This window comes from Echinops telfairi, unplaced genomic scaffold (assembly GCF_000313985.2).
Source record: "Echinops telfairi isolate 266 unplaced genomic scaffold, ASM31398v2 ScPeMD7_2291;HRSCAF=2852, whole genome shotgun sequence".
Taxonomy (NCBI): domain Eukaryota; kingdom Metazoa; phylum Chordata; class Mammalia; order Afrosoricida; family Tenrecidae; genus Echinops; species Echinops telfairi.
The window spans coordinates 46960987-46973111 of NW_022106189.1; the positions used below are offsets into that span (position 1 = coordinate 46960987).

Genomic DNA, 12125 nt, shown 5'->3' on the forward strand with positions numbered 1-12125 from the left:
CCAGCACCCCCGGGGGGCTGTCAGGACGTGGGGGCCTGGATGTTCTTGAGCATGTCATCGAAGGCGCGTGCGGAGGGCGCCTGGGCACTCTGGAAGGCCACCCTGACACGGCTGTACAGGCTGAAGGACTTCAGCCCCAGCCAGAGGAAGCCGAAGCGGTCCTCGTCGAAGAGCACAAACACCCCGGGCGTGCGCTCAGGGCTGGTGAAGCCGTGGCCCGCGATGAGCCCCGTGCCGTAGAAGCTGCGGGAGAGGGGCCTGGTGAGGGAAGCTGGCTGGTGGCACCCCTGCCCCACCCAGTCACCACTCACTTGCCTCTTGGGGCCACACTGCCCATTCGTCAGCCTGCTGACCACCGTCCCCAGCCCACCAAGCTCACAGGTCCTGGAGGGTCAGGACCAGTAGTGACCATCATCTCTGGGCTGGCTATGCCCCGTGTCAAAACTGTCACACACACACACACACACACACACACACGCACGCACGCACACACACACACATGCACACACACGCGCGCGCACACACACACACATGCACACACGCACGCGCACACACACGCGTGCGCAGTGGCTGAGCAGTAAGGTCAGACAGTAACACCCCGCCCGCTGACCAGGCCTCGGCTGACTTAGAGGGAAGTAGGTGCCTGTCTACTTCCGTCCCTGAAATCCACAGAACTCCAGGACTGCCTCCCCAATGACCACGGGGTGCCTTGGTGGTGGGGCAGGTGCTGCCCACGGGGTTCAGAGCCAGTACCACAGAGGCAAGAGGGACGCCTGTGGCTCAGCAGGGACTGGTCATCCGGGGGGTCTGGGCCAGCCTGGACCCTGTGGGGAGCAGTTACGGCCGCCTTCTCCTAGGACTGATCAGTCAGGCCTGTCCCCCAAGCTGGCCCGCAGCCCCGGCCCCACTCACCACACCCGGCAGGTGCGGGGGTAGTCCTGGCTGCGAGAGCTCACGCCCATGGGCAGCACAAATGGCTGCCCCGGCTTGGTGGGCGGCTGGGCAGCCCCAGTGCTGCCCTGGGTCTCCTGGCAGCCCTCGGCGGGTCCCCGGGCAGCCTCCTTGGTGGGCGGGGCGGGGTCCGGGGAAGGTGGGGCGGGGCCCTGTGCACCATCCTGCTGCCTCGCCTGCTTCCCGGCCTCCAGCACCGCTCTCGAGAGCGCGCTGAAGCTGTGCGGGCTCTCGGCCTCGGGCAGCTGGATGCGGCGCTGCAGGTCCACCTCCACGGTCTGCTGCCCAGCCGGGATGTTGGGGTCGCCCTGGGGAATGTGAGGCTGCTCAGGCTAGCCATCAGGCCCGGCCCCGGGAGCACGGGTGCCTGCCCAACAACACCCTTGGCAAAGACCACAGCCTTGGGACAGCATCTGGCACCAGCGTTCCCCCAGCACCGGTTTGAAGACCGATGTAGTCATCAGGTGTGCACGAGCCAGGATCCCACTCAGGCAGCAGTGGGGTCCCCGAGCCTCACAGGACCCCACTCAGGAGGGCTGTGGGTCCCCACCCCTCACAGGACGCCACCCAGGTGGCTGTGGGTCCCCACGGGCAAGCACTCACAGTGATCTTGGTGCCCTGGGCCCGAGTGCCGTGGAAACTGAGCATGATGAGCTCCAGCCCGTGGCTGCCGTAGGTGCCCTTGAAGAGGCCTGGCGGGACGAGGTCGTCGGGGTGGCTGGGCGGCAGGTAAATCCGGCGGTACGTCAGGCAGTTGCTGGGGGGAAGGGTCAGCTCAGGCTAGGCTGAGCCCATGTGCAGACAGCAGCCCAGGTGGGACCCCAGGTCTACTTGGCCATGCCCGTGGCCACGTCTGCTCTCACAGGCGAGTCCTGCCGTCGAGGGGGCAGCGGGCACCCTCCCCCAGAGCGGCCGTCACTCACTCATACTGGCCTGCCGTCGAGGGGGCAGCGGGCACCCTCCCCCAGAGCGGCCGTCACTCACTCGTACTGGCCTGCCGTCGAGGGGGCAGCGGGCACCCTCCCCCAGAGCGGCCGTCACTCACTCGTACTGGCTGGTGTAGATGAACTTCATCAGGATCAGCTCCTGCATGTGCTCGTGGAAGATGTCCTCCAGTGTCCGACCCCACTCCTCCCGCAGCCATGTCCGGAACTCCTTCCGACAGAGCACAGCCATGGGGTCACCAGGGGTCAGGCCTCAGCGTGGGACCCCGAGCAGTCCGGGTCTGCAAGTGGGGGCTGCACTGCTGGCCTCAGAGTCTCCCTGGGTCCCGGGCCGACACTGCTTCCTGTCCTCTCTCAGGAGGGGCCCGCAGATGGACAAGGCTGGGTGGGAGGAGGGCTGAAGGCTGGGGGGTGGGCGGAGGTGCCTTCACACAGCGGACTCCCAGTGGAGCCACAATCCTGACCTCAGACCACACACAGAGAGCAGCTCAATATGGCTGGGGGCCCAGACCTCAACACTGCACACAGCGTACAGCTACAAACGTTCGAGCACGGAGCTGCGGGGCCATCGTCTGGGCAGTCTTTGTGGGTCTCAGGAAATGAGCCAGAGAAAGAAACCGCCGGGCTAGGCTTCCACCGTGTTAAAGCTGACCGTTACTGATCGGAGAGCCGGCACGTGCAAACACAATGACAGGACCACCGCAGACAGAAGATAGAACGGGCGTGACCAGCAGGGACCTCGGAGCGGCCGTGAAGCAGCCCTGAGCTACACACTGCCACCTCGGCCCGCGCGCGGTCAGCAGGGTGCTCAGCCCAGGACTCTGCAAGACTCGCCTTACAAACATCCCTCCAGGGCTGAGGGTGGCAGCCGGGGCCCCTGGTGGCACAGAGGTTGAAGCACCCACCTGCCCACTGAGAGCCTGGCAGCTCGAACCCACCAGCCTCTTGGGGAGGGCAGCATGGCAACCGCCAGAGCCCTGGCGCAGGGCAGTCTGCTTGGTCCCCCAGGCTTGCTGGGGTCGGGGCAGCTGGGCTGGGTTTCCAAGGCGGTGCATGTCTGTCCAGGGCCCAGTGGAAGACAGGGTCCCAGGCAGTGGGTGTACAGACAGGAGGGAGCTTTTAAAGGCTTGGGCACTTGCCCATAGCTGCCTTGCTGCCCCATGGCCACAGCAGAGAGCCAGGGGCCAGGTGCTTCCCCAGCATTCAGCCCGGGGAGACACAGCTGTGCTGGCCAGAGTGGATGGGGCTGGGGCAGCTGGGCAGGGGGGGGCGGGGGGGAGACCCTACCAGGGACTGAGAAGACGCAGGAGGTTGGGGGAGGGGGCATTGACCGGGAGCTGCTGCTGTCCGTGGGGTTGGGGGGGGGGGCATTGACCGGGAGCTGCTGCTGTCCGTGGGGTTGGGGAGGGGGGCATTGACCGGGAGCTGCTGCTGTCAGTGGGGTTGGGGAGGGGGGCATTGACCGGGAGCTGCTGCTGTCAGTGGGGTTGGGGAGGGGGGCATTGACCGGGAGCTGCTGCTGTCCGTGGCCACCTGCTGAGGTGTCCGTCACATTGCCGCAAGCCTGGGCCTATGATGTGAAGCTTCTTCAGCAGCAGGGCTCCCTGCAGGCCAGGAGGGCTGGCACACCAGCTCAACCGCCCCAGCAGCCGAGATAACTGTGGACCCGTCCTGCCTGCCCTGGCATCTCCGGCACCTCACCTCCTGCCGGCCCCCCGACATGCGGTGGTGGTCCGTCTGGTTGCACTTGGTGGAGAACTCATCCTTCTTCACGATCTTCCATGTTCACAGCCAGCGAGAGACACACACACACACACAGGTACAACTGATTCAGACATGAATCTCATGGTCAGACAGGGATGACCACAACCCTGCCCCCACCACCCAGGACTAGACCCGGCAAGTGCACAGAAGACAGCTTGCAGCCCTGTAGTCAGGGAAGGGGGCTGTCCCAGCTGCACCCCCTGGAGCAGTAAAGAGGTGATGCACCCTGGCAGGGGACACACACCATTGCCCAGCAGTGACCAGGGGCAGGTGGGGAGTCAATGCCACCGGGCAGTCAGCACACGGGAAACAAAGGAAGGTGTGGAGGGAGGCCTCCCTGTGTCCCCTCCAAGTCCTCACCTGCACGTGGCCATGGTGGGGCCCCCGGTGGCCGTACATGCACTCCACGGTGGCTGACTGCCGCTCCGTCAGGTGGATCCTGAACAGAGGCTTGCAGCGCATCGGGTCATCCACATGCGGGTCGTGGGGTGGCAGGTACATCCACCCAATGATAAACAAGCCGTCCACCTGTGCCAAGGGGCGGTCTGCGTGGGCACTGGCTCTGGGTCCTCTGCTCTCATGCACCCCCACCCCCCCAAGGCTGGCTGTGCCGGCTCAGAGCAGCACCACCTCCTGTGTGACATGGCCCGTGACCTACTGGAGCAGTGGGGCCTAATGTGCCCCTGGGGGGGAGGACGCCCGGGGACACCCTCAAGAGAGTCGGCCTGAGGATCCTGCTCAGAGCGAGGCTGAAGCTGTGTGGGGTGGGCCCCCTCCCAGCCCCATGGGGGCCATCACTGCACTGCCCAGGGGAAGCCATGACCCTAGAGACAGGCAGAACGAAGCCCTAAACCATGGGCACCTGGGAGCTAGTCACGCCATCAGCATGCCACAGGAAGAGCTGAGGGCAGTGAGTGGTCCCCAAACACCAGGGGCTCAGAAAGCCTGGGCGAGGTGGAGCCTCGGGCCCCTGTGCCCCCCAACCCCACCCCTGACCCCGCTCTGAGCTGCTGCTGCCCTCACACAGCCTGCGCTGAAGGAGAGGAGGCTCCACTGCCCCGAACCTGCCCAGGCCACACAGGTGAGAAGCGCCCAGATCTCTCTCCAAACCCAAGAGTCACAGTGCCCTGCCCCACGAGCAAAGCACCCAGGGACAGCACGGAGGCCCAGCGCGAGCTCGGCAAACCCCCCGCCCAACCCAATGGAAAAGGGGCTGTGTGCCTGAGCTCCTCGCAGCTGCCAGGCACTCACCACCACGTTCAGCAGCCCGCCGTAAGGCCCGATGTCCGGCTGCCAGAGCCCCAGGATGTGCCGGTAGCGGTGCAGCACTGTGGGGAGAGCAGGCATCACACAGGGCCAGCGTGCAACAGGAGGACACACACAAGACATCACACACGATCGCACACACACGTCCTGCCCACGATCCTCCAACCGTGAGGAATGACACCGCTTTTGACATGGGGTGAGCTCCCATGTGAGGTAGTGAGTTTCCCGTCAGTGGGGGCATCCAAGCAAGGCTGGGCAATGATCTTATGTGGGAAGAAAATGCTGTTCTATCAGAACACGGCCATGCCACCCACACTGTTATACGCAACAAGATTCCAGCTAAAACCCATTGGGCACTTAAAAAAAAGATCTTTTGCCAAAATAATTGCAAAGTTGACAGGGATGGAGAAATCACTGATGCCGGCAACAACAGCAAAGACCAGCAAAGACGAGGGCTATTCAGACGGGGGCTGAGACCGGCCAAGGAGGGCAGCATGTGCATGGGATGGATGGCAGGCGGAGAGCCGGACAGGCGCCGGGCAGGTGGCTCATGACCCACTGACCAGCCAACCGGCCCCTGGGGGCACAGGGTACCCAGGGCTGCAGGACAGGTGGACCCAGGCTGCTGGGTCCCAGCGATCTTCTTCAGCATGCATCCCTCCCCCACTGCCGAGCCTGACGGAAGAGCCCATGTTTCTGGGGCTGCCCGTCTGCACCGGCAGCAGCCTCACCTTGTTCCCGAGGAGCGATGTCCCACGCCTAACCTGCAGCGCCACCAGGGCAGTGAAGATTGCCTAAGTCACAGCATGCTTGCAGGATTGCAGGGAGGGGGAGGGGTGCTTTAACCCAAAGAAAATCGTAAGCAAAACCCGGTGCTTTGGGGACCGGGTCACCTCACAGGGACACAGGGTTCTCCCAATTGCACTGAATGCCCAGAGGGGCTGGAAGAAAGCTGTCCGCCAGGATGGACGAGGCACTGGGCCTGCTCAGCGGCCTGTTTGAACCTGGCCCTGTGTCACCACACACAGCCGCCCTTCCCCTCCTTTGATGAGCCCCCCCCCACCGCCCCGGGAGTGGGGGGTTGTGGACAACATGCCCCTCAAGAGATCACAGAGCAGCTCTAAAACAGAGCAGAGCGGGGGTGGGTGGGATCTCTGTCTGTCACAAACACGACAGAGGCGCAGTCAGCCCCGATTCCAGTGTGTGCATGTATGTGTGGTAGGGACGGGGGGCGGGGGGAGCAGGGGTGATCCTGGAGTCCTGAACACACCTAACAACAGGAACCCGACCTGGGGGGCAAGCAAGCGCTCCCCACAAATGCAACCCAATTCCAAGAGAGAGAGAGAGATGAAGCAGCACAGACAGGGGAGAGGCGACATGGACATGATCAAAGGAGCTGAGAGAGAGAGATGGGGACCCTCCCTCCCAGCCTGAGCCACCAGGCTCCCCTGAGAGGCAGCCCCAGAACCACACCGTCTGTCTACACACACACACACACACACACAAGTCTAGACACTCCAAGAGAGCGGTGAACAGGAGGGGATCCTGAGCCCTTAGAAGCCAGGACGAGGCAGGAAAAGCCCCCCCACCCCGCTGGCCCAGCCTCAGCCCCCGCCTAGAAACGCTGCCAGAGTGTCTAGAGCCTGGTCGCTCTGGGTGTGTGATAGCTGTTCTGGAAGGTCCCCGAGGTAACGGAACTGTGAGTACCCGTCCGCCCGTCCCAGAAACCCAGGCCACACGGTGCCTGCCAGCACAGCAATCCATTGTCCAGGTCCACACCCACGCCATCGCTGCTGGCTCCAGGGGCGGGGGCAGTCAGCCTGCCTCAGGCCCACAGCCCCAAGGCGTTCCAGAAGGCTGGTTCAGGGACCCCAGAGCCTGGAGCCATCCCTCCCTGCCTGCACCGCCTGGTGGCTTGGGAAAGCCTTGTTTACTTGTCATATGCAAAGTCCCCTGAGGTAGGGGCTCTCTGCCAACCTCGCTGTGGGGGCCAGGGAAGATGCTGGAAGCCACTGGGTCCCCTCCCTCCAGAGGGCTGTTTGCTCAGCTGCATGTGCCCAAACGGCCAGCCTCTGATGGCCCGCCTGCAGGGGCAGGACAGGAGGCTGGGGGCTTCTAGGAACTTCGGGAGGAGCTGGGACCTCCCACGCCTTTGCCTTGGACCCTGTTATCAGCTCTCCCACCTCACTTGGAGCTGGCATCCAACACAGGCTGCCTGCCCTGCCTGCCTGTCTTCCCTCCCTGCGGACCCCGCTGGACAGGGGAGGTTCCGAGCCCTGGGAGGGAGGGGGGGCGGCACCAAGAAGGGTGCAGGGCCAAAAACCAAAGCCCTGCCAGCAGTCCATCCGGGCTCTGAGTAGCCCTCGGAGCCCAAGAGAAGCAACTGCCCTCCCCCCACCCTCGTCTCCCTCCAGGCCTCGCTGCTGGGGCTCAAACCGCCCTTGCTGGGCGCCAGGCTGACCGCAAAGGAGGCAGGGCCACGAGGGCACTCGCTCTGCACTCGCACGGGGACTGCACGACAGCGGGCGGAAAGGACAGACGGCGGCGACAGGCGGGGCCGCGGCCCCCCCCAGGCGTTAGGCTACTACGTCCAACACCGCAAAGCTGAGGCAGGGCCCTCACATCCGAGCCCCGCCCGAGGACCCCGGGTCAGACAGACGCGGACAGAGGAGTGAGCGAGCGCAAGCCCAGTGGAAGGCAGAGGCCAGCCTGCGCCCGCCCGGGCATCCCGCAGCGTGCAAGTCTGCGCGCGCGCGCACGCACGCACGCACGCACGCACGCACGTACGGCAGGTGTACACGTCGCGGTACGTCACATGCTCGCAATCGGGCAGGATTTTCACGAGCCGTCCCGACTTCTCGCAAGGGGTTAAGCCTGGACGGACACAGGGGGAGAGGGCTGGGAAGGGGCCCGACTCTCGCGGCGCATGGCCAGCGCTCCTGCTCTGCAGGTCACACTCCTGTCCACTGTCAGAGTCCGCCCTGGACCTGCCCTCGCGACTATCCCTGAGCTGCAAGCTGTGCATCCCACTGAGGCGGGAGACAGGGAGCCTGGGATGAATGGCCAGGGAACCCTGTGCTCCCTCGGCCTTGTTCTGGGGGCAGGGGTCTTTGTGTGGCTTCTGATGCAGGCGGATGTCCCCGCCCTCCTGTACCTCCGGGTGCTCGTGCTCCCTGCCACCAGACCCACCCAGGGGCCCAAGAATGGGCAGTGTCATCCTGGCTGCAGGGGACAGTGGGCAGCGAGGCCCATCTCCTGCCTAAGCAGGGGGGCATGCAGCACTGCCTAGCAGATGGTGTAAACCACTCCTTGGGGGCCAGGTTGATAAGTCGGGGGATCCACAGGGGCAGCTGCTCGGCAGTGGGCATCCCCGCCTACGACGTCCCCCTACTGACCTGCCCGTCTGCACACCCCGCTCCAATCTCCACAACCTGGAATGTGGCTGGGAGCACCCCCACTGGGGCCACAAGCACCCCAACACCTAACGTCGGCTTATCAGCAGCTGCTGCTGCAGGGCACCCTGACTCACGAGACCCGAGTGGTCCCCTGTGCCCTGGCAGGACGGTGCTGATGGCTCTACCGACTCCTCTCCAGGCCTTTCCTAACGTGTGCCGGGGCCTCCAGGCTCTGGCGAGCTTCAGTCCCCCACAGGGCCGTTTCTCAGTGCCTCTGCCCTTACAGGGAAGCTGCCTCACTGTCACTTTGCGGTGACGTGGGCCAAACAGCCTGGCAAAGGAAGGCCGTGACAAGATGGGGGGGTCATGTTGTGTCTGCTGCCATCCACCGTGCAGCTGACCAAGGGCCTCACCCCTGCAGGCAATGGACAGGGCGAGGACCTAGGCCCTGAGGACTGGCACAGAGGGAAGGAGGGGCACACATCTGTCTGCTCCTGAGACAGGAGCAGACGAGGGGGCCAGATGCCTGGCTAGTGAGCCGCCCTCCGCCACCCCCCACCCCCCACGCTGCAGAGACGCTGCAAAGGGTAAGGCCAGCAGGAGAGGGGACCAGGCAGGACTGTTCCTGGGGGCTTCCAGGACTGTAACTCCTGCTCTTTCTCCCCTGGGGGCTTTGAACTGCTGGCCCCATGGTTAGCAGCCCAGTGCATAACCACTGCGCCAGCACGCTCTTGGAGAGAGTACGGGGGGGACACAGAATGAAACTTAAAGCCTTGGAAAAGACCAGGCATCACCACGGCCAACAGAGGCCAGCCAGGTGGGCGGGGTCAGAGGGGAAGCTGAGACCGCAGGACAGTGGGAGGTGGAACCACAGGCAGAAGTGGGCAGTGTGTGGATACACAGAAGACCAGCTGCATCCCACCACGAAGCTACAGAGTGCTTAACTGTTGGCCATAAAACTGCTCGCTCTGTCCGGCAGCGGGATCAGTGGCCAACAGAGCGCAGGCTGTGGTCTCGGAGGGTGGGCAGGCGTGGGGGCTTCTTTTGCCAGGGAGGGGCCGAAGAACCTGACCACTGTTGGTGCTGTGAACCCCCCCAGGAGGGGTCTGAGGTGTGGCCCGTCGCCCACACCCTACAGCTCAGGGCAAGGGGACACTCACGCTTGGCGTAGACGTCCCGGCAGGAAACGCCTGTGATCTCCAGCTTCCGCAGGTTCTCGCAGACGCCGTACTCTGTGAGGGGAGCCCAAGAGTCAGCAGGGTCAGACGGACAGACTTGGGCCCACGCAGACTCCGCCTTCTCTGTGGGTATCCAGCTACCTTGCCTGTGGATGGGCCAGGGCTTCTGCGCACCCTGTGCACATGCTCGCTCCCTGGAGAAGCCATGAGCCTGCCCTGGTCCCCGACACCCTTGATGACATCACCGCTCGAATATCTTAATGTGCTCTGCCGTCCCACCCTGCCCGCAAAGAGGCAGCAGGAAGCCCCACTCCTGAAAGGACCTGAGTTCCTGTGGGAAGGAGGTTCCACGTGGCAGCTGGGTGGGAGGTGGCCAGGGCTGCTGTCACCCACGGGGTTGCTCCCAATGCTGGCCGAACCCCCACCCCGCACCCAGGAAACGGTGTGCAACACACTGGGACATCTTGGTCCCCTTCTTCAGCCCACCCTGAACCCTGCTTCCTCCTGTCCCCAGCTGGCTGCCCATTTGAGTCACCCCACCACCACGTCCCTACCAAACCACTGGTCCTCTGCTCAAGCCTCGGCCATGCTCTGAAATAAAGGAAACGTGGCAGACGGGGTCACCAACCAGGCCTGCATGTCAACAGACAGCTGGTGCTCACTGTGCCTGAGGGCCAGCCACTGCCCTGCCCTCCAGGAGAGGGGTCAGCACCGCCCCAGGAGTGGGACTGGGGGAAGCGGAAGAACATTGAAACCAGAACCCACCATGGGCACTCGGTACCCTCACCAGCGGCATTTCAGACTGTGTGGGCGCAGAAAGGCCTAATAGACTGTGGGCTGTCACTAGTGGGCGGGTTCCTGCACAGTGGGAGGGGAGTCCCCTCAGGAGTCTCACTCCTGTCTGGCCCTACCTGGACCCCAGTCAGCCCCGCTGCAGCCCACCTACCACCCCCCATGTGGCCTGTCCTGAAACTGCTGGGGGCCGACTTGAGCCAGCCCCCCACACACACCATGTGAGGCAGGTGGGTGACCACGATGGCCCACAGCCCCTGCATCACCCGGGCCTTCCCTAGCATTCTGGGCTCTCCTACTCAGGCAAATTCACTCCCGATCTCCCGCCCAGAACAGCAGGGTGGACAAAGTACCCCTGCCCAGCACCCAGCTGGGCCTGGCTGGCCCCTCAGTTATAGACGCTGACTCGTGTGGTAACTCTGGGGAGGGGCTGTTCCCCCAATGGACTTGGCTCTTCTCCAGACATCCCAGGGCACCGGCCTCTGCGGGGGGCCTTTCCGGTCAGGAAGACGAGCCAGTCGCTAAGCACATTATGTCACCCCTATCTGGGTGCAGCTCCTGGCCAGTGAGGGTCAATCAATGTGCTCTGGCAAGTGCCCATGTCTGCCCGGGGGGAAGGAGCCACTGTCCGGAGCCAGGGCCTGCCAGGTTCCCAGTGTCAAGGACACAGAGAGACACCCAGCCCAGAAGAAAGCACCACCTTCCTCGTCCATGCTCCTGTCAGTGCCCTGCAGGTCCTCAGCCCTCAGGGCCAACACGGGAGCCATGCTGGGCAATGGGGCAGGCGTTGCTTCCTAGCTGTAGGCTTGGGACACCCAACTGCCCACAGGCCACCTGCCTGCAACCGGTCTCGTGGGTATGGCCACGCAGGGCCTCCAGGGAACCAAGCTGCACTCCTAGGCCAGCGGAGAGCCCATGCTGTGTCCAGGCGTCCTTTTCCTCTGCCTGCAGGCAGACAGACTGACGAACAGTGGTTTCTCATTGCCCACTTTGCCTTCAACATCAGACTTCACAGGAAAGGGGTGCGTCTGTCACTGATGGCATCTCCATCCCAGGACTCGACAAGCGTGGTCACAGCGTGCATCACCCTTCCCCTGGAGGGGGGCAGCGGGCTCACACCACATGGCAGCGGTACCTCCCTGCCACACGTTATGTGCTCCCACCCTGAACTCACAGCCGACCCCACAGGGCAGGGTAGAACGCCTCCCCCGCGGGCCTCTCCCCCGTGTCTTTCCCAGGCTCTAACGCTCTGCCAGAGCAGAAAGCCTCTTCCGTCTCCCGAGGAGCGGCTGGTGGTTTCAGAGCGCCCACCCTGTGGGTTTAGCTTAACTAACACAGAGCGTCTGCCTCCTGCAGTGTGCTCTTTGGAAGTCTATCCAAACGGGACCTGAGTGACCATCGGCAGCGGGAGAGTTCAGACAGGCCCCTTGGGGGGCAGGGGGTCTGCACTGCCAGGAGGAGCCACTCAGAAGAGGAAGACAAAAGCCACCGGGAAGTGGCGTCGCTGCCCCAGGACTGTGCTCAGGCACTGCTGAGCCGGCCCGTCCTGTGTGTGTCCCCGCAGCAGCAGCAATGCTTTAAGTAATGAATGAGCCTTGGCCCCTGGCTGGCACTCTAGACAGGCAAAGGCTGTGCACACCTGCCGGGCCTCTCTGGAGGCATTCCGGGAGATGGCAGGGTGATGGCCCAAAGCGCAGCAGCCGCCCAGGGCCACTGGGCTGGCCTTCCGCGGTGTCTCTCAGCAGGGACTGCTGCCCACCTACCCAACCAGGTCCTCCTTGAGAACCCACCCCCGACAAACACACGTTCACAGCCCTGCCTGCTTCCTGAGGCAG

The 12125-nt window shown here is 64.0% G+C and overlaps 1 protein-coding gene across 2 annotated transcripts in view; it reads right to left on the reverse strand.

Annotated features, from left to right (window-relative positions):
• Positions 1-6: 6 nt before the first annotated feature.
• The window catches only part of FBXO31 (F-box protein 31), a 15908-nt gene continuing 3789 nt past the window's right edge, over positions 7-12125 (reverse strand). For both annotated transcript variants that reach the window (XM_004704516.2, XM_045293813.1), the window contains exons 2-9: positions 9481-9552; positions 4911-4987; positions 4020-4187; positions 3597-3671; positions 1997-2106; positions 1555-1708; positions 913-1259; positions 7-243 (exon numbers count right to left, since the gene is read on the reverse strand). In XM_004704516.2, the coding sequence (XP_004704573.1) occupies positions 21-243; positions 913-1259; positions 1555-1708; positions 1997-2106; positions 3597-3671; positions 4020-4187; positions 4911-4987; positions 9481-9552 (1226 nt within the window). In that variant the 3' untranslated portion in view covers positions 7-20. The remainder of the gene's footprint in view (positions 244-912; positions 1260-1554; positions 1709-1996; positions 2107-3596; positions 3672-4019; positions 4188-4910; positions 4988-9480; positions 9553-12125) is intronic.